Source organism: Perognathus longimembris, chromosome 28, assembly GCF_023159225.1.
Source record: "Perognathus longimembris pacificus isolate PPM17 chromosome 28, ASM2315922v1, whole genome shotgun sequence".
Taxonomy (NCBI): domain Eukaryota; kingdom Metazoa; phylum Chordata; class Mammalia; order Rodentia; family Heteromyidae; genus Perognathus; species Perognathus longimembris.
In genome coordinates, this window is record NC_063188.1 from 93,598,648 (window position 1) to 93,619,378 (window position 20,731).

At 37.8% G+C, this 20,731-nt stretch overlaps 1 protein-coding gene across 6 annotated transcripts in view; it reads right to left on the minus strand.

The window, feature by feature from the left end:
• Window positions 1-3,524: 3,524 nt before the first annotated feature.
• The window catches only part of Gk (glycerol kinase), an 81,541-nt gene continuing 64,334 nt past the window's right edge, over window positions 3,525-20,731 (minus strand). For 5 of the 6 annotated variants that reach the window (XM_048336258.1, XM_048336261.1, XM_048336256.1 and 2 more), the window contains 8 exons: window positions 15,938-16,016; window positions 14,604-14,700; window positions 13,172-13,256; window positions 12,587-12,707; window positions 12,336-12,479; window positions 10,479-10,559; window positions 6,807-6,893; window positions 3,525-5,052 (listed from right to left, as the gene is read on the minus strand). In XM_048336258.1, coding sequence (XP_048192215.1) covers window positions 5,042-5,052; window positions 6,807-6,893; window positions 10,479-10,559; window positions 12,336-12,479; window positions 12,587-12,707; window positions 13,172-13,256; window positions 14,604-14,700; window positions 15,938-16,016 — 705 coding nt within the window. In that variant the 3' untranslated portion in view covers window positions 3,525-5,041. The remainder of the gene's footprint in view (window positions 5,053-6,806; window positions 6,894-10,478; window positions 10,560-12,335; window positions 12,480-12,586; window positions 12,708-13,171; window positions 13,257-14,603; window positions 14,701-15,937; window positions 16,017-20,731) is intronic. The other variant, XM_048336259.1, reaches the window with a different exon arrangement.

Sequence of the window (20,731 nt, forward strand, 5' to 3'; positions counted from 1 at the left end):
TCACCTGTATGTCAACATATAATACCTAACATAATCTTGCTGTTAAATTTTTATGTAAGGTTTATGGGCATGAAATATCTTTTTGTAATGTGAAGAACAACAAAATGATAAATACAAGAATTATTTAGGACTATAGGTTATTTTCTACATGTTTTAATCTTTTATTTGCCATTTTCTGAGTATTATTACTTTTATTTTCAAGCAAACAGGTATTAAAAAATTGAACAGAAATACTTTACAAAGAGCTCCTCTAGCAGCTGAGAAAGCAGATATGTAGTGTGAACTGGCAAATATTTGCTTCCACTTGAATTAGACTTATAATGAATTGAAATAGCAGATTACAAACAGGACTATTGTTTCACCCTAGAAGCTTTGTAGAAAAGGAAGGAGATTTAGTGGGAAAAATTAATTAAAGGCTGAAGGTTTCAATTGAAGTTAGGAAGATAAACAGATGAAATGAAATGAAAATTTAAAAAAAAACAAACCCAATATAGTTAAAGGGCTCCACTTAGAGAAAGGTCAAGTTCCTGGTAACAATGGTAATATCTTGTGGTTAATACTTTTAGAAGACTGCCACCTCATTTATTGAAGTTATTTTTCTTCTCTTTTTTTTATAGTGGTATGGGGAAGAGACCAGTTGGCTGTGTCCTTTAGTGTCCCACCATAAAACCCCTGGAAGGCGAACAGATAGACCACTTACCTTCATCACAATCCTTTGTGCATTAGTGACGAAAGTATTTTCCGTATTCCCAAGGTTAAACACTTGAAACTTGCCATGTGCCCATGGCTCATGCCTATATACCTACTTACTCTGGAGGCTGAGATCTGAGGATTGAGGTTTGAAGTCAACCAGAACTGGAAAGTCCATGAGACTCTTATCTTCAATTAAGCTATAAAAAGCTGGAAATGGAAATGTGGATCTCATAGTAGAGCACTTGCCCTGAGCAAACAAAGCCAGGTGCTAGTACCCAGCCCCCAAGGCCAAGCACCAGTGCAAGCACAAAAGAAAATAAAAAATGCCTATGTGCATCTGATCATATAAAATAACCTTTATCACCCAGGCACCAGTGGCTCACACTTGTACTAGCTACCCAGGAGGCTGAGATGTGAGGATCACAGTTCCAAGCCAACCAGGGTAGAAAGTGGCGGTGTGGCTCAAGTAGTAGACCACTAGCCTTGGGCCGAGGAGCTCAGAAACAGTGCCCAGGCCTGGGGTTCAAGGCCTACAACCGGTCCAAAAATAAAAAAAATAAATAAGCAGAAAATCTCTTTTTTCCATTTCTTGCAATTCCTCTTGATAAGCATGTGTTAATAATGCTGTCATGGACATTCAAGTACAAGGACCTCAGAATTGGAGTTTTAAAAAAAATCGTTCTGCAAATAGCTAATACATTAACAATTTAAAAGTCTATGTAGTCTATGTAGTAATAACTTATATGGCTCAAATATATAGTGGAAAATTTCTTCCCACACCATTTTTTTCAGATGCCAGTCTACCACTCCCTTTTCTTAGTGAATAAGCTCTCTTAACAGCTTCTGATGTTTTCCCTGCATAGGCAAGCATTCTACTTTGTCCCGTCCCCCCCCCCGATTATGTAGCTATCATTTTGTTTGTTCATGTTAAGACCTCAAACGGGTGAGAATTTATCATAGGGGTTTCTGACTAGCATCACATATACTGCAGCTTGATGTACAGTAAATACTCAAGAAGTCATGCAACTCTCATTGCACAGTAGCCAGACAGATAATTAAGGTTGATAGGTTTCACTAAACAAAGAATGATCACATAAGGGACTATGTCCTTTGAGTTCTTAGATAGTTGTAAGAATAAGGACAAGGTAAGCTTTCAACATTGGAAGTATCGATTAAATGAAATTCAAAGTTGTTGTTTTTTTCTCCCCCCACCCAGCCGGGTACTGATGGTTCCTTCCGGGTATCCTAGCTATTCAGGAAGCCGTAATGAAGATGGCGGCCAGGGCAGGAACGTCTGTGAGACTTAAATATTCGATTAACCGCCCCGCTGTTACAAGTGGCTCTGTGGCTCAAGTGGATAGGGCACTACCCTTGAGTCCAGAGGCACTGCTTAGGCCCTGAGATCAAGACCCACTAGAGCTAGCTCCGGGTCTTGGACTCAGGGCCTATTTTTGTCCCTTGTTTTTCAGTCTCAGCGCACTGGCCTTGATTTAAAAAAGCTTAGAGCCAGTACTCGAGGCTCTCGCCTACAATTTTACACGTCAGTATAATCCTAGCTACTAAGGACGGTAAGGAGGCTGAGATCGTTGAGATGGCCGAGATTGGAAGTTCGCCCGCGCCGCCCACCTCCCAGCACGGGGAGAGGAGAAAACGCCATAGTAAGACTCTTAGCTCCAATTAACGACCGGGAAACCGGAAGTGGCACTGTGGCTCAAGTGGTAGAGTGCTGAAGAGCTCAACCACAGTGCCCAGGTCCAGAGTTCAAGCCCCACACCCGACCAAAATTAAAAAACCTCAGGACAGTGCCCCGGCCTTAAATTTAAGCCCCACGTGCACGTACACTTTAAAAAAACCCTTTAAGATACCACTAGAGAAGCAAATATATGCTATTTATTTTTACCGATTAATTAGAAAACAAATGATTGAGATGTTAGCTATCAAGCCGAGCAAACAATGGTGGACTAGACTCCATTGACTAAACCCAAGAGGAAAGAAGCTGAAGCACACAATAAAATCAGAAGGTATGCCAGATGAGTCTTCTGATAATGACTGTTGATCGCACCAAAGCATTTCCTGGAAATGTTTAATCTGTTCTAATAGAATGATTATTCCCGAAGCCACTTCTTCAGCTGTTAGCTAATTCTTCACTGTGTCTGCTCAAATGTTAGGAGCTGACTTTCATGTTTGTCGAAACATGTTTGTTAATTTAATTTTGATCTAAGTTCTAGTCTGTAAATGAGAAATGCGAATAAAGATAAGAGGTCAATTTATTTTAAGTAAATTTATCATTAAATATCAATGTGTACAATTCCAAACATTTATAAATCTTCCTATTCATAGAAAAATTAACATAATTGTAAAATTATCTGAACAGTGATTTGCACAATTATTTACAATTAACTCGTCCTAACTCTGTAGAAACATAACTATGTTTAAAAGTATCTGTAGAAACATAACTATGTTTAAAAGTATCCCTGCCACAAAGTAATATTTTCATAGTACCTTTCAACATTTATGTACTCAAGTGGCAGATATATCAATAAATCCCAGCAAATTCAATAATTTAGAAAGAATATAATCAGAAGTAAAATATAAGCTACTATTAATTCCCAACAAAACAAAACTTTTCCTATTAATATAAATATTTTGCCATTTAGCACTAATAGAAGAAAGCAATCAGGAATCAATATTTATTTGTCTCTTGCATAACAAATTTGCTTTCATGTATTTGCGAAGCTAATTAGGTGAATCTATAACATATAACAGTAAATATTTTGTGAAACTTTTGGTTTCACTAGAAGGCATTTCTAATAACAAAACTTTTTGTTCAATTTTAATATGACATTAGCATCAGATAAAAATACCATTTGTTAACAATAATATCTAGCTTGAAAGATAATCATGGCTTTATTTCTAATTTTTTCTACTTAGCTTTTAAACTTTGACATTCCCAAGTCCATCAAAATTATCTCAAATACGGAATCTTAAATAGGGAAAAAAATTCAAAGGAAAAGTTATATTTAGACTAGTACTCATGTTTGAATATTGACTATAGTCTTCCATAGTTATTTTTCTTCCTAAGCATATTACCAGCTAAGACAATTTAATAAAAAGCAAAAGTATAATGTACATTTGCTTTTATTGACATAGAACAGATACGTAAATTTTAAATGTTAGCTTTGTAACAAAAATTTATCCTGGTTAATAATATGCACAACCGTTGCCCCAAAATGTATACATCTGTTTTCTCCCAAATATTTATATACATAGTAGTCCACTTTAGACCAGCCCTGTTAAAACCTACTGAATACAATGTGCTCTTGATTTATAAATGGGCTACTCTCAGTATATAAAATATATAATTGTGTATGTTATACATACCAAGTAAAAATATAAAAAGGAGAAATGGAAAAGAATAAAGAAATGTGCTTCCCTAGAAGATCCAGACAGAAAGTCATGATAATTAGTGGCGCAATGTAAAATGTCTAAAGGATTAATTTCACTTTTGGCAAACAATTTTCCAGAAAAATATCCACGCTATGAGACTAATAACTAATCATCTTTGTGTGTTTACGTAGCTACCAGGGCCTGAATGAAGGACCTTTCATTCTCACCTGGCTTTTTCACCCAAGACTGGTGCTCTGGCCTCTTTAAGCCACACTTCCACTCCCAGCTTTTTTCTGGTTAATTGGAGATAAGAGTGTCACTGATTTTGGATTTGTCAGCGACCACTGATTTCCAACCTTGATCCTCAGATTTCAAACTCCTGAGTTGTTGGGATTACAGATGTGAGCAACCAGAGCCCCTGACCTAAATTCTCATCTTAATAATTGATTGAAGTTTCCAACTAAACATTTAGTGAGGATGTTCTGATCTTCTAATATGTAAAAGAGCCTTTGGGCGGGAGTCTGTTAAAAACAAATAAATAGCAACTCATCACTAGCAGATTAGTAACAATCCCTTCATCAGGCATGTGTAGTGCAGAGAATCAAATCCTCGTCCCTTAGCATCTGAACACGTTTGACGAAAGATTCCAATGGACAGGATATGAATTCTTCCTTGATCTTACAGGGAGTAGAATAGGACATTATTACCATGGAGGAGTCAGCCGCAAAGATGGCTGGTCCAACTTCGTTGTCAATGTTAAAAAACACACTGAATGTTTCTGTGGCATTTGTTCTGCTGCATTTTATTTCAAGCCACAGGTCTACTTGGAGAATCATGCAGCAAGTGGCTTATAAATAAAATCAGAGTCTGTAAATAGTGTCATCATATCAAGAGACAGAATTGTTGGGTTCTCTCATTAGGTAAAAAGCTTCCATCTTGGGAATACAGGAGATGGCCTTATTTATGGGATACCTAAAATGGGGGACAAAAACCATATGTCAATAAATACATGAAATTCATGAGTTAAATCAATGAATAATTGATTAGCTAGAAATTCCATGATTCCTAAACAATGCCTCACAGTTAATTTGCAACAAATAACTAGACCAATTCCCAAATAATATTACCACTGTTGCTAATTTGTCTGCCAAGGCAAACAATTCTCCCTGTCCCTGGATCTCACCAAAGAGAATACCTAAACACAGTGACCATGCATTTTAGAAGCCAAATAATCTCGCTATTTAACATGTTCTTTAGCTTAGAGAGGTGCTACATGTCTCCATTTTCACACAGAGGAGGGCATTTCATGTTATCACAGGAGCAAAAAGGAAATAACCACAGCCACAAAATGAGTGAGAAACTTTCAGCTGTGATTTTTCCCCCTCATATTTCTTAGACCATAATTATGCAACCAAAAATACTCAGGATAATGAAAATATAACAGACCATTTTGTAAAACCGTGTATAAACACACACACATACACACACACATATACGTATAAATTTAAATTTCAGTTCTCATGGGAATGTTTATAGTTTTCTACCAAACATTCTGGAGACACAGAATGAAGACATCTGCTAATTCCATACATATTTAGGTATAGAAACCCTTAGCATAGTGACACATAAAAAAATAAGGAATTGCTAGCAGAGAAGTATATGATTTTAGAAGTATCTATCCTGAGTATGTCTGGACGTGAAGAATGGAGACAAAGTTAATATATAATCTACTTATCAATTCACATGCAAGGAACTCAGAGTTGCTCATTACTAAACTTAATGTTCTGCTGATATAAATAATTCTCAATTCATATTTATATATAGCACTGAACGGATAAAAACAAGTGAAATAAATGCTTGTTAGAATTCTACAAACAGATGTTCCCTCTGACTTCAATAAAGTTTAAATTTTATATTTTGAACTCAGATCAGTTATCATCTTATAAAATAAGCCATATTATTTAACTTTTTCTCTAATCATAAAAGCTTAAAATTATGTTTCACTTTCATGGAAACATATGGAGTAAGAGACAAATCAATTTAAGCTAGTAATGTGAAAACGTAAGCTATCATCATGGCTATTATATTTAAATTAGCACAGATTATGTCATGTATTTCATGACATGAAGAGCCATTTTACAACTATGAGAATATTCAGTAGAGGCTAATGTACAAAAATAGCAATTCCGTTTTTATTTCAATGTCACTGTATTTAAGCAGTAACTTAGAAACGATTTCACTTCACTTAAATTTCTAAATCTTCCCAAGTTTTAGAGTTTTGCAGGCTGAAACATTTGCTAGAATAAGACTATCCAAACTTAATTAGAAAAATTTCAAAAATACAGCAAGCAATTTACAAATATTTGAAAGCCATGACAATTAATGTTAAAATTACACTTCCACTTTTACCAGTCACTAGAAAGGTACTTTCATTTAAGCATTAATATTTTCACTTTCTGTTTTTTGCATATATTACTGCAACTGACAACAGAACATAACTCCACAAAGAAATCATCTACTAAATATAAGAAAAGTGTAAGCCAAGTCACAATCCTTCTTTCAAATCTGTCCCAAAAGATAAATTGACAACTCATTGAATTACACCTTGAACTGAGTTTCCAGGTTTCTAGACAGAGGAAGAAAGAAAAACACTGAAAACTTTCTTGAGTTACATCAATACATGAAAGCTAACTAGTACAAATTGTCTAATTGAAAGAGTAACTGACCTGAGATGTACCTTGCTCCGATTAACATTACCATGCTACTCACTATAAAAAAGCCCAGGGGTAGACTACAGAAGATACTAGGGTCACCTGTGGTCATCCAATAGGAGGGAATTCCAGTCAAGCAAACCAAAAGAGAGACACATAATTACAATATATATGTTAAGAATCACATGATAGCAAAACAACATCAGTTATAAAATAGCATATTCATAAAAGCTAGCAAAGAGTTATTACTTCAAATCAAAAATATAATCAATATCAAGGTTTATGAATGTTAACAAGCAAAATACAGAAAGCATGCCACAAATAGTCAAGAACATAATACATATATAGAGATCATTATTAGCCTTCCACCGGCAAAGCCAAACAGGGCCTATGGAGAACTTTTTGGGAGGCTGTTGTTTGCGGGCTTTCTAGATTTTTGTCCCCAACAGTAGCTACCCAAAATTCACGCCAAATTCAAATTATAGGTCATTTGGTTACTAAAGAAGAATTTTATTAGCCTACTGGACATGATTTGAAATTCCTTTTCACTAAAATATTGACTTTGGCTTATTTCAAAAATACAATTTGGTGCATTTTGGAAATGCACTTGGTAATATAACTGAATCTAGCCTATATCTTCAAATGACCTGAAAACATGGTAACCTAAATTCTCCTGAAACCTTGTTCCTTTTTTAAAAATTGGCCAGTCCTGGGCCTTGAACTCCTTTAGGACACTGTCCATGAGCTTCTTTGGCTCAATGCCAGCACTCTGCCACTTGAGCCACGGTGCCCCTTCTGGCTTTTTCTGAGTAGTTTATTGGAGGTATGAGTCTCACAGACCTTCCTGCCCAGGCTGACGTTATTGTTTTGTTTTTTGCCAGTCCTGGGCCTTGAATTCAGGGCCTCAGCACTGTCCCTGGCTTCTTTTTGCTCAAGGCTAGCACTCTACCACTTGAGCCACAGCGCCACTTCCAGCTTTTTCTATGTATGTGGTGCTGAGGAATCGAACCCAGGGCTTCATGTATATGAGGTGAGCACTTTACCACTAGGCCATATTCCCAGCGCCCAAACTGGCTTTAGATTGATTGCATCCTCAGACCTCAGCCTCTTGAGTAGCTAGGATTACAGGAGTGAGCCAGCAATGACCAGCTGACACCCTTCTTTTAAAGAATATTTCATAGAAAACATAACACTTTTTGAGGGTGTTGAACTCAGGGTCCCAAGCCCCTAAAATAGCTAGTCCTTAAAGAGAAGTTCATGGAAGAGGGAATGAGAATGACAGAAAGTAAATGATATAGTTTGTCTCTATATGAAGAAGACATACAGAATCTCAGTGAAAGTTATCAAACAATAGAGGGCTGGGGAAGGACAGAAGAGAAAGCATTAGAGGGGGGCTATTCTGCTTAAAACAATATACATGCATACTTGAAGTACCATGGTGAAACCCTTTAGGACAATTAATTCACATTAAAAACGAATGGCTGGAGAGTAAAACAGTTTCATTAGGAAGTGGGTATCTGTGGGAGGGGGAGCACAGTAGGTATAGTTGAAGTATTTTATATATCTGTGTGTATATATACATATATATATATATATGAATTTATAGAAAGAAACTGTTAAACCTAGTGAAAATGTGTTTTTTGGGTGTGTTCCAGTCCTGGGGCTTGAACTCAGGGCCTGAGTGCTTGCTCAAGGGTAGCACTCTAAACCACAGCTCCACTTCCAGCTTGTTTTTGTTGTTAGTGAGTGTCACAGACTTTCCCTTTCTGGGCTGGCTTTGAGCTGCCATGCTCAGATCTCAGCCTGCTGAGTAGCGAGAGTTACAGGCATGAGCTACTGGCACATGATTTGAAAATGTTTTAAAGAAGAGGAGGGAGCAGTACCCCCTCTCTCTGTACATCACTTTTACAATAAAGAGTTTACAAAGGTGGGGAGGTAGGGTTGAGTGATGAAGGAAATGGGGCTGATGGGATATTCTATGTATGGACTGTAATGTCACCGTCAAAGCTCCCTAACTGACATAACATACCCTAACGAACATAAGCTAATAAAAAAAAGAGCTCAGAAAGGTTTCAATCAATTGCATACTTGCTCATCATGAGTAGTCATGTCATAATTAGTTGTATGCAAATTCTCATATAAGAAATGGTATCTTGGGCTGCAAATGAGGCTTAGTGATAGAGTGCTTACCTAGTATGCATGAAGCCCTGGGTTTGATTCCTCAGCATGACATATATAGAAGAAGCCAGAAGTGGCGCTTTGAGTGGGTTTTGAGTCATATGTTATGACAAACTTTAAAAAAGCAAATCTAATCTTAGAGCTGGGCTCTGGTAGATCACCATTTAATCCTAGCTACTCAGGAGTCTGAGATCTGAGGATGACAATTCTAAGCCACCTGGGCAGTACAGTTTGTGAGACTCTTATCGCCAATAAACTACTCAAAAAAAGCTGGACGTGTCACTGTGGGCCAAGAGGTAGAGTACTAGCCTTGAGAAAAAGAATCTCAGGGACAGTGCCCAGACTCAAGAGTTCAAGCTCCAGGACTGGTAAAAAAAAAAGTCAATAAAATAAAATAAATCTGGATTTCAGTAAAACACGCCTGTATTCCCAGCTAGTCAGGAAGCTGAGATATAAGGATAGCAGTGCAAAGTCAGCCTGAGCAGAAAAGTTTGTGAGACTCTTATCTCCAATTAACCACCAAAAATGCTGAAGTGGTGCTGTGGCTCAAGTGGCAGAGCACTAGTCGAGCACAAAAGCTGAAGGACCGAACTCAGGCCCTGAGTTCATGTCTCAGAATGGGCACACACACAAAAAGTGGTTCCATACTTACTTTGGGGTTGGAAGCCAGATAATATTTCATTTAGAAACATTCATCTGGAAATGGCACTGTGGCTCAAGTGGTAGAGCACTACCCTGAAAAACTTAGGAACAGCGCCCAGGCCCAGAGTTCAAGCCCCACAACCGGGAGAAAAAAAAGAAACAAACATTTATCCTTTAGAATATATTCCAATGTTATTTGCCATTGTTCCGTTCATTATGTTCTAAATCTTTGATGAAGCAAAGAATAATAATTTTCTGCCACTTATAAGGATCTTAAGGATGTCTAAACTTGAATGGTTTACTTGAACTAAACATCTTCCTGCCCGAGTGATTGAAAAATAAAATTTCCTCCTTTTTGTGCAAAAAAGTTTCAATCTTTCATTATACTTCTGATCTACTATGTTTGGTACATTCCTTCTTCTCTAATTCCAATGGATTTGCCATTATTTGCACTCCCAGAGTGCCTGCACTCACTAGGAAGTAGCAAAAATACATATGAGAACTAACAGAGCTTTTGATTTATTCAGGTCATAAATATAGCCTCCCAAAAAGATTACATATTAAGAGCAAAAGAAAACAAAACATTCTAGCTGATTTTTTTCATTGAAAAGAAAACCAGAAATGATTTTACGATTGGAAAATTCAGTTATCAAATGAAGTGCCAGGAATAAATCAATAAGCAAAGATAATTTTGTGATAGAGTCAACATATGTGTATTTAACTTGCTAATTTCATGTTTCGACTTTAGAAACTTTGGACATGGGATAATGTTTGCTTCTGAACAGGCTGGCTAAGTATAAATACCAGTTTAATCTAACTTTTATATACTAGGGAAAATGGCAATCATAAACAATAACAATATTTTACCACTTTCTGGTGATTGAGTTGTAACCCAGCCGATTGACTTCATCACAGCTTTCTTCCATGTAGAGTAACGAATTTCACTTTCTAGAATGAGAAGTTAGGAAAAATGTATGAGAGGAGGTTGACCGAGATGTTCGGTTTTGTTTTTTTGCCAGTCCTGGGGCTTGGACTCAGGGCCTGAGCACTGTCCCTGGCTTCTTTTTGCTCAAGGCTAGCACTCTGCCACTTGAGCCACAGTACCACTTATGGCCTTTTCTATGTATGTGGTTCTTTTCTATATATGTGGTTCATCTATGGTGAACTTTTACAGTTCTTTCTACTTCTCTGAATACATTTGAGTCCCCAGAAGGGCAAGAATTTAGACTTATTCATGCCCGTAACCCTGTGTCAATTACAATCTCTGGCCTACAAATAGTGCTAAATAATTATTAGCTTAAAGAGTGAAATGTATCTAGGAATCTATTGATGCAGTGAAGGAATGGGAAGGGACTGGTGAAAAAATTATAACACCCAACAAATCCGATCAACTTCAGTTGACGACCTTAAGCCATGGAAAAGCTAGTTCTCCTCAGTAAACATTAAAAAAAAATCCAAAACATTTTATACTACATGTCTTTGCTTTAAGAACCAGCTAAGCCTATTCTGAACATTATTTGTCCATTACAAAATTAGAGGCATGCCTAAAGAAGAGTGCCAGCTGCAAATGAAAGATCCAAGTGAGAGCAAGAAGCCCCGAGTTCAAGCCCTAGTACTGGTGCAAAACAAGTTGGGCACAGGTGACTCATGCCTAAAATCCTAGCTCCTCAAGAGGCAGAGATCTGAGGCTTGTGCAGGAAGGTCTGTGAGACTCCAATTAACCACAAAAAAGCTGGAAGTGGAGCTGTGGCTCAAGTGGCAGAATATGAACCTTGAACAAAAAACCTCCACGACAGTGCTCAGGCCCCTACTTCAAGCACTAGAATGAGCATGCACACAAAACAGTTGGTTTGCTTCACAGAAGTAGGAAACTTGTTTTTATCTGGTAATGTCAAAATATAAAAATTTATGTATGCCTGTATGAAAATGTCACAATGAACATAACCCCTGTACAACTAATGTATGCTAATAAAAGTCTTAAAATACATAGAGAATATAAAAATTCAGACAGCATGTCAGATTTTTGAAACACAAATCCACATCAGGATACATGGCATGCTGTTGGCTATAATTATTATAATTTATTTGTATATGTATATGAAAAAGGAATAACATTAGGAAATGATGGCATTGTCTTCTCAGAAATAAAACAAAAACGTGTTTGTACTTCATTTTGACAATTAAAAAAAATTAAAAGAAAACTTGCTTTTCAATAGCTCAAAATCCTTTGATGCTTTTATGCATAGGTGTCTAAAAAGTTAGGAAACCAAGTTCAACGGTTTATGCCTGAAATCCTATCTTCTCAGAAAGCTGAGATTTGTGGCTCTTGAAGCAAGCCAGGGCAGAAAAGTCAGTGAGAGCAAAAGCTGACGTGGAGGTCCCTCTCACTTAAAAACGAATGAATGAATGAATAAATAAATAAATAAATCCCAGTAGTCTAACTAAATCAAATCCAGAAGTCTAACAAGCTTTATAATTGACAGTGTGGCAGAGTAGTAACTCCCTTAAGCAGTATAGAAGTGAATGGGTTTTAAACAGGTAATTTCAGATTTTTAAAATAAGGAAGTATTTATTTCTCTCAATGACAGTAATGACCCAGTATTTAGCAGCCACGTCTAAAATAGTCTCATCTGCAATCTTACTTTGGACCTTAACTTATAAACAGAAAGGCAAACTCCTTTATACTGTCATTTGCACAATATTCTATTAAAAGTTGCAATGTACCCTCCGCATTGATCTGTGGTTCAAACCGCTCCATCGTGACAGCTGACAAATCCTCAGGTTCGAGACTCCAAACGCCAACTCCTTCTGCAGCCCCGGCTGCCATGGCGGCTCCCAGAGCAGTTGTTTCAGGCATAGAGGGCTTCACTGAGGGGAGAAGGCTACATTAACAATTCTGGGATTACACACACCGGAAGAATGACTACTTCTGAATTAACATTGCCAGATTTCAAAGGAACGAAAGGCTTACTCACCTACTGGAATATACAGAATATCTGCCTGTAGCTGCATAAGAATTTTGTTGCTGGTCATGCCTCCGTCTACCTGCAGATGACTCAGTGGAATTCCACAGTCACGATTCATGGCATCCAAAATCTTAAATAAACCAACACAATTAGCAGCAGGAAAGCACATCTCTGAAAATGGCCATGTGTTATACAAAATCACTAAAGTTCCCCCCAACGTCCAGAGTTCCCGAATTGAGACATCCTATTGATCTGATCATAACCATCCTTTTCTGGCATTATACCTCTGCACACTCCCTGAGATGCAGAAAGCCAAACAAATCCATCTTGCTTTCCTCCCTTGATGCCTAGGTCTGTTGTGTTTCCTTTGTCCTATTAGGTGCCCCGCACCCCCCTCCTAACCATTCAGTGCCCAGTGTCTGGCAGATAACAGAAACCAGATGGGGGAATAGATACTTGTATATTTAGATGCGCATTTATACAGGCATCGTGTTTTGATTAAGTTCATTTTCAGTATTTAAAACCATTTCAAGCATTAATACACAATTTAGGGGTTGACTGTGTATAAAAAAACAACAGCTCCATATTGATTACCTCTCGGGTTTGAAAACAAACAGCTTCTAAGGCAGCAAAAGCAATGTGACATTTATTGGTGAACTGGGTGAGTCCACAGATTATCCTAAAATGACATAAACATTTTCAGATTAGAATAGTATAAAGGTCTGGAATATGGGAAGGGTAACTCTAACCAACATAAAAGTACAGGTAATTCAGAAAATCCTGTCCTCATAGTCCACAATCCTCCATTCACCTAAGTTCAAGATTCATGTGAACAGATGATGGTAATACAAAAGCAAATTGGGGAGCTGGGAATGTAACTTGGTCATAGAGTGCAGTACCACATAAACAGAAAAAGCCAGAAATGGCGCTGTGGTTCAAGTGGTAGAGTGCTAGCCTTGAGCAAAAGCTCAGGGACAGTGCCCAGGCCCAATGTTCAGGACTGACCAAAAAAAAAAAAATGAAAAAGGAACTTGGTATTCATTTACATGATGTCCTTTTACTGATGCCTTCCTGACAAAAGGATAGTAATACTACCATAAATATGCTAGAGGCCACTGCCTGCTGATTTATAACTTCCTAGAACTTACAGGCCTACAACTATTGTCTCCAAGCAGAAAAGGTTTTCTCAATATTTTAAAATCATTTGAAATAGATAAGCTACTAACCAATTAGTGACTGATAAGTAAATGGATTTCCAACAATATACTATATTGTTCACATTCCCTCTTTCATTGTTCTTTTCCTTCCTTCCTCCCTACCCCTCTCTTTCTTTTTTGCCAGTCCTGAGGCTTGAACTTTGAGCCTGGGCACTGTCCCTGAGCTTCTTTTGCTCAAGGCTAGCACTCTAGCACTAGAGCCACAGCGCCACTTCCAGCTTTTTCTGTGATTTAAGTGGAGATAAGAATCTCACAGACTTACTTGCTTGGGCTGGCTTTGAACCCTAGATCGTCGTATCTCAGCCTTCTGAATAGTTTAGATTACAGGCGTAAGCCACTGCCACCTGGCTCCTGAGCTCCTGTCCCCCCCACCCCCCAATCAAGGCTAGTACTCTATCACTTGAGCCACATCACCACTTTTGGCTTTTCAGTGTTTAACTGGACATTAGAGTCTCCTGCCCAGGCTAGCTTCAAACCATGATTCTCAGATTGGCTTTTTAATAAAGACATAATAGTTGTACATATTTATGGGGTATAATGTGGTATTCCCATATGCACATATAACATCTAAGAATCAAATCAGTAACAAACAGTACAAGAAATGTACCCAAGGCCTAACATATGAAACTGTAACCTCTCTGTACACCACTTTGACAATAAATAAAAAAACAAAAAGAATCAAATCAGTGTATTTAGCATATTCACCATATTGAAACACTTATCATGTATTTGTATTAGGAACATTCAGAATCCTCTATTTTAGTTATTTTGAAAAATTCTGTAAATTACAGTTAATTATACATACTTACCCTCTTGCACTGGGTTCCCAGTAAGGTGCATATAATCCTGAAAATGCTGGGACAAAGTAGCAGCCATAAGAAGTACCAACTTCTTTAGCAAGTTTTTCTAATAGTAAGAAAATAAAAAAAAGAAATCATACCAATCTTAATTATAATTCTTTCCCAAATTTGTCCAGTAAAATGTTTCTAATTACAGTAATATACTAACAAGCAACAAGGAATTTTCCTCTACATTGAACACCCCTAAAACATAACGAAACTCAAAGAAATCAAGGTAGTGCATTCATTTCCTTATGGTATTTAAGCTCATTTCCATTATTTTTAAGGTTGTTGACGAAAAGATGAAGTGTTCTCCTGTACATATGTGCCAGATCAGAAATGTATTTGATTGTTTTATCTTCATGGAAAGTTAAATAAGTAGATGAAAGAATGAATAAGTGAGTTTAAATAATTACCCAGACTGAATATAGTCAAATTAGTTCTTCGATTTTTAAGTACCACAGTTTTAATGCTCCCTCTAATTTTAAAGCTCTCTGTTATCAGATAAATGTAATCTACAGATTCAGGACATCTCTTTTTTTTTTTTTTTGCCAGTCCTTGGACTCAGGGTCTGAGCACTGTCCCTGGCTTTTTTGATCAAGGCTAGCACTCTGCCATTTGAGCCACAGCGCCACTTCTGGCCATTTTCTGTATATGTGGTGCTGGGGAATCGAACCCAGGGCTTCAAGTATACGAGGCAAGCAGCCACTAGGCCATATTCCCAGTCTCAGGACATCTCTTGTGTTCAATTTTGCTCCTGGCTTATTTCTATGCCCTGCTTTACCACCACTACTTATGTCAACCACCACTACTACTGCTAACCACCACTACTTATGCCAATTCATTGTGTAATGATTCTTCACAAAACAGTGTGTGTGTGTGTGTGTGTGTGTGTGTGTCCGTGTGTTTCTGTGTCTGTGTGTGTCTGTGTCGTGGTTTTGGGGGTTGAAGTCAGAGCCTGGGGCATGTGCCTGAACTTTTGTGCTCCAGGCTAGTGTTTTACCACATGAGCCATGGTGCCATTTCCAACATTTTAGTAGTTTATTGGAGATTAGAGTCTCATAGACTTTCCTACCTGGGCTGGCTTTGAACTGTGATGCTCAGATCTCAGTCTCCTGTATGTAAGCCATTACCACCCGGCTCACAAAATAGTTTTAATGTATAAGTCAAACATATATAGCAGGAGTCCACATAATTTATGGATCACATTTGCAGCATAGCATAAGCATTCACTGACTGCAGCGATAAAAATATTAAAACATCTGTACTGTTCAAATTTTCTAGTCCTTTGTTACAACACTCACCAATTTCCTCTGAGCTCTTAATGATTCCAAGATTGTCTCTTAACCAGCGAATAACAGCACCAGCGATAGCTACAGAACCCTAAAGAAAAAAAGGAGTTTGAGGTGGAATATTGTTACCACTGCAAAGAGTATATCCCACATTCCAACATTTACATTTAGGGGATCCTATACATATGATAAACTATGGCTTCTAATGTAAACACACTTTTTCCTAGGTCATTTATAAGGGTTTCCACAAGCCAGGCACTTTTGGCTCATGACTGTAATCAGGAGGCTGAGATCTGAGGATGATGCTACAAAGCCAGTTTGGGCAGAAAAGTTCGTGAGACTCCTATCTCCAATTAGCCACCAGAAAACCAGGAGTAGAGCTGTGGCTCAAAGTGGTAGAGCTAGCCTTGAGCAAAAGTGCTCAAGGATAGCTCCTAGACTCCGAGTTAAAAACATTTCCATGGGATAAGTAAAAGAATTGAATCTTTCATTATATCCTTGGACAGATCTCATTAGGTGGGTATCTATCTTTTGAGCATTTTTATCTGTTGCTGAGCTATTGAAGTATAATACCATCTAACATACATTTATGTCTTACCCACATATTAGAAAGGTCACATTAAACATTTCTTTAAGTCCATTTTCCATATCTAGTAACATAGAAAACCAAACAAAAAAACCGCCTAAGATGCTAGCTCCTAAGCAATTATCCTTTCAATCACAAAGGAATTGATTGGAGACAGTGGTTGTGGCAATAAGTATGAAATATATATATATATATAAATAAAATTCAGAGTCAAATAAAGTAGGTTTTGAATCCTAGTTCTTGTACTTAATTGCTATGTAATGTCAGGCAAATTACTGGGGCTTTCTATTTCATTACCTATAAACTGATTAACCTAACCAAACTACAATATTAACTTAAATTACTATGAGAAACAATGAGAATAAATGTAGAGTTGTTACTGAATATAAATATTACCATCACCATCACCATCATCATCATCATCATCATCATCATCATCTAAGCCACGCCTGGGGCTTGAACTCAGGGACTTGGCACTGTCCCTGAGCTTTTTCAAGAATAGCACTCTACTATTTGAACCATACCATCACTTCTGGCTTTTTTTTGTGGGTGGTTAATTGGAGATAAGAGTCTTGAGGACTTTCCTGCCCAGGCTGGGTTCTGGTTGGTTTCCTATTTCAGTCCCCTGAGTATCAAGGACTATTGGCAGGCATAACTCACTCTGGTGCCTGGCTAACTTATTTTTAAGTGCTAAAAACTATCAGGCAAGCCAAGAGTGCTTACTTATCAAGTACAAATCCCTGAGTTTACTTTTAAGATCACTCAAAAATGAAGATATACTCATTTGAAGAAGTACTTACTTTATCAGCAACTAGGATGCAGTATTATTTACCTCTCAAAGAAATTACTAAAATGGAGTCGGACACTAGTGGCTCATGCCTATAACCCTAACTACTCAGGAGGCTTGAGATATGAGGATCATGATTCAAAGCCAGCCCAGGCAGGAAAAGTCTGTGAGACTCTTATCTCCAATCAACCACCAGAAAACCAGAGGTGGCATTGTAGCTCAAGTCGTAGAGCACTAGCCTTGAGCCGAAGAGCTTAGGGACAGTGCCCAGGCCCAGAGTTCAAGTACATGGCCAACCAGAAAAAAAAAAGATATGTAGTCTTCTAAACTCAGAAGCAGGAGATAAAATAGGAGATGATATAATGCTTTAAAGCTAGAGAAGGAAAAGGAGCAGGAATGGAATCCTAAAATGATAGATTAAAGAGTGTCTATTTACTTGTTGTCAGTTAAAATTACCACATATTATATCCTAAATATAAGGATTCAGTATCTGAATGCAGCATCTACAAATCTGAACCAGCTCTAGTGCAGATGTATTCTCAGGAAGACACAAGAGAGGTGAGAATATACAATGAAGAATAAATAACATAACAGGGTAAGAGGAACATACTTTTAAAGTAGATATGTAACCTGGAAAGTGAAAGGCTAAGAAATTGGCTCTGGAGAAGACTTTAAAAATAATCAAGTAGAAGTGATATAATATCAGAGCAGGCAAATGGACTCTTCTTCTAATGTTCCTTGACAGGAATGCAACTGCCACAAAGAGTTGTACCTATAAACAATATTTCAGTGGAATCATATCTTAATGGATGCTTTAAAACATCCATTAGGCTTAGTGAATATAGTTTCTGGTATAGTGTACTGTACATGTCAATAGGTATAATTTATACTATATCGAATTTTGTATGTATTAGAGTACAAATGCAAAGTTTAACTCAATAAGCATTTTTTGGGTACCAAATCTAAGGATTGAACTCGGGGCCAGGGTGCTGTCCCTGAGGTGTTATTTTTGTTTTGTTTTGTTTTTTGCTCGAGGCAATTAGAAATAAGAGTCTAATGGACAATCCTGCATGGGCTGGCTTTGAACCACAATCCTCAGATCTCAGCCTCTGTGTAGCTAGGATTACAGGCGTGAGCCCCCCCATGCCCGGCCATCATAGCATTTTTGTAGGGACAGATTCTTACTATAAAGCCCAGACTGGCTTTGAAGTTGGGATTTTCCTACCTCATCCTCCCAATTACAGGGATTAGTGATTTTTACCACCATATCCCAGCTTTCTATAGCATTTCTAGTGGTAGAGACAAAGGGAACACAGTTGTTGAATTAGGGCAATATTATATTTTAAAAGATAGAAATGGTATGACATAGGATTTGGTACTGTATACTATTTTAGCTTGCTAGTATAGAGTGGTAAACAAGACAGACAGATAATCCTGGCTTCAGAATGACTCCATCATAGTTCCTAATCATACTAAGGGCTCCCGAAAGGAGTTCTGTTTTTATAAAACAGTACTTAGAAAAAGAAGAAGAACAAGGAAAAGGAAAAGCCTCAGGAAGACACTGTACTATATTAACAGGTGACAGCAGGAAGGTAGAACCACTAATGGCTCTATTTTGCTGCTGTCTCCTTCACAGGGAGAAACAATTTCCAATTACAAAGTGTAGGATAAGTTTAAGCAGCTTAATATGAGCTTAAAGGTAAAGAATAGCTTAAGGATTATGTGCCCTAGTTCCTTCTGACAGATGATAAAAGTGAGAATTCAGAAATGTGAAAATTTCAAGCCTAGAATAATCTTCCTACATTTAGGAGGAGCAGTTAGGGGAAAAAAAAGAGTTCTTTGGTGATGAAAAATAGAGATGGTAAGTTCATACTTCAAAAGTTCTTTTTTTTAATCACAAAGAACAAGCAAACTATAAGGGGAGAGAAAAGTAAGTACCACATGTTGATGTAAAAACAAAAAATACCTATGAGGACAGACATGGAAATGCGTAACAAGCAGAATGACTGAAGCTACAAGCATGATAGCTTTGGATTTGTTTTTCTCTTATGTGTCATGAACAGTGGCCAGGAATTGGTTCCTCCAGAGGAAAGGTCTTCAAATTGCCATGTGCACGCAAGGAATTTTTTTTAAGACATGAAAGTAAAAGAGGGACTATTTGGACTGGAAATGTGGCTTAGTGGTACAGTGCTTGCTTAGCATGCATGAAGTCCTGAGTTCGATTCCTCAGTACCACATAAAGAGAAACAACCAGAAATGGTGCAGTGGCTCAAGTGGTAGAGCTCTAGCTTTGAGCAAAAGAGTTGAGGGACATGGCCCAGGCCTTGAGTTCAAGCCCTACATCCCATCAAAGGAGAGAGACACAGACAGACAGACACACACACACACAAACACACACACACACGGGGGGGGGGGGTGTCAATGCTTGAAGTCAGTTGCTAGGTGGCGCTCTCCCACTTGTAGGATGTGGAAAAACATTTGCCCTGCACTAGGGTTTAATGGAAGCTAAAACTAGAAGTAAACATTTCAAAACATATGGCCAAATCTACAGTGAGAAATCACTCAATAAAACTTAACACATGGAATAGAATTCATTTCAGCCTTACAAAGACTTTAAAATAAATATTGTGAAAGTATATTCAGAGAGCTCTCCAGAGGAATGACTTCCATTAAATTATAAACAAAAACAGGCAAGTGTAGAGGTATTTATCTATCACCCTAGCACTCAGGAGGCTGAAGTAGGAACATCTCAAGTTTGAGGCCAGTCTGGCTACATAGCAAGACCTTATCTCAAAACAAACTCAAAATTGTGAAGCAAAAGAAGAGAATTTTATTTTAAATTAAGTGAATGTGAAAAATAACCCAATAAAATCCTTTCAATGGAAGTCTTAAATGAAACAAAAAATATAGCTGGGTGATGGTGGCTCATACCTGTAATCCTAGATACTCAAGAGGCTGAGAGCTGAGGATCTCAGTTCAAAGCCAGTCAGGTGGTGAAGTCTGAGAGAATCCTATCTTCAATTTTAAAAGGCAAGAAATGGAGCTGTGGTCCACATGGTAGAGCCCTTGCCTTGAGCAAAATAGCTCAGAGGCAGTATCCAGGCCCTAGTTCAAGCCCCAGGATAGGCATCAAAAATAATAAGAGGCGGAGCAGAGTGCCAGTGGCTCATATCTATAATCCTATTTACTCAAGGGGCTGAGTCCTGCAAGGTCATGGTTGAAAGCCAGATCAGGCAGAAAAAGTCTGTGAGAGTCCATCTCCTGTTAACCAGCAAAAAGCCAGGCTGTAGATGTGCTTAAAGAGAAAATGTACCAGTTGTGAACAAGAAAGTTCAGCAAGTATAAGGTCTTGGCTTCAAGCCGCAGTATTGACAAAAAATAATCTAATAGGTGTGATAAACGCTATTCTAAACACAGATGAGTAACTAGTGTT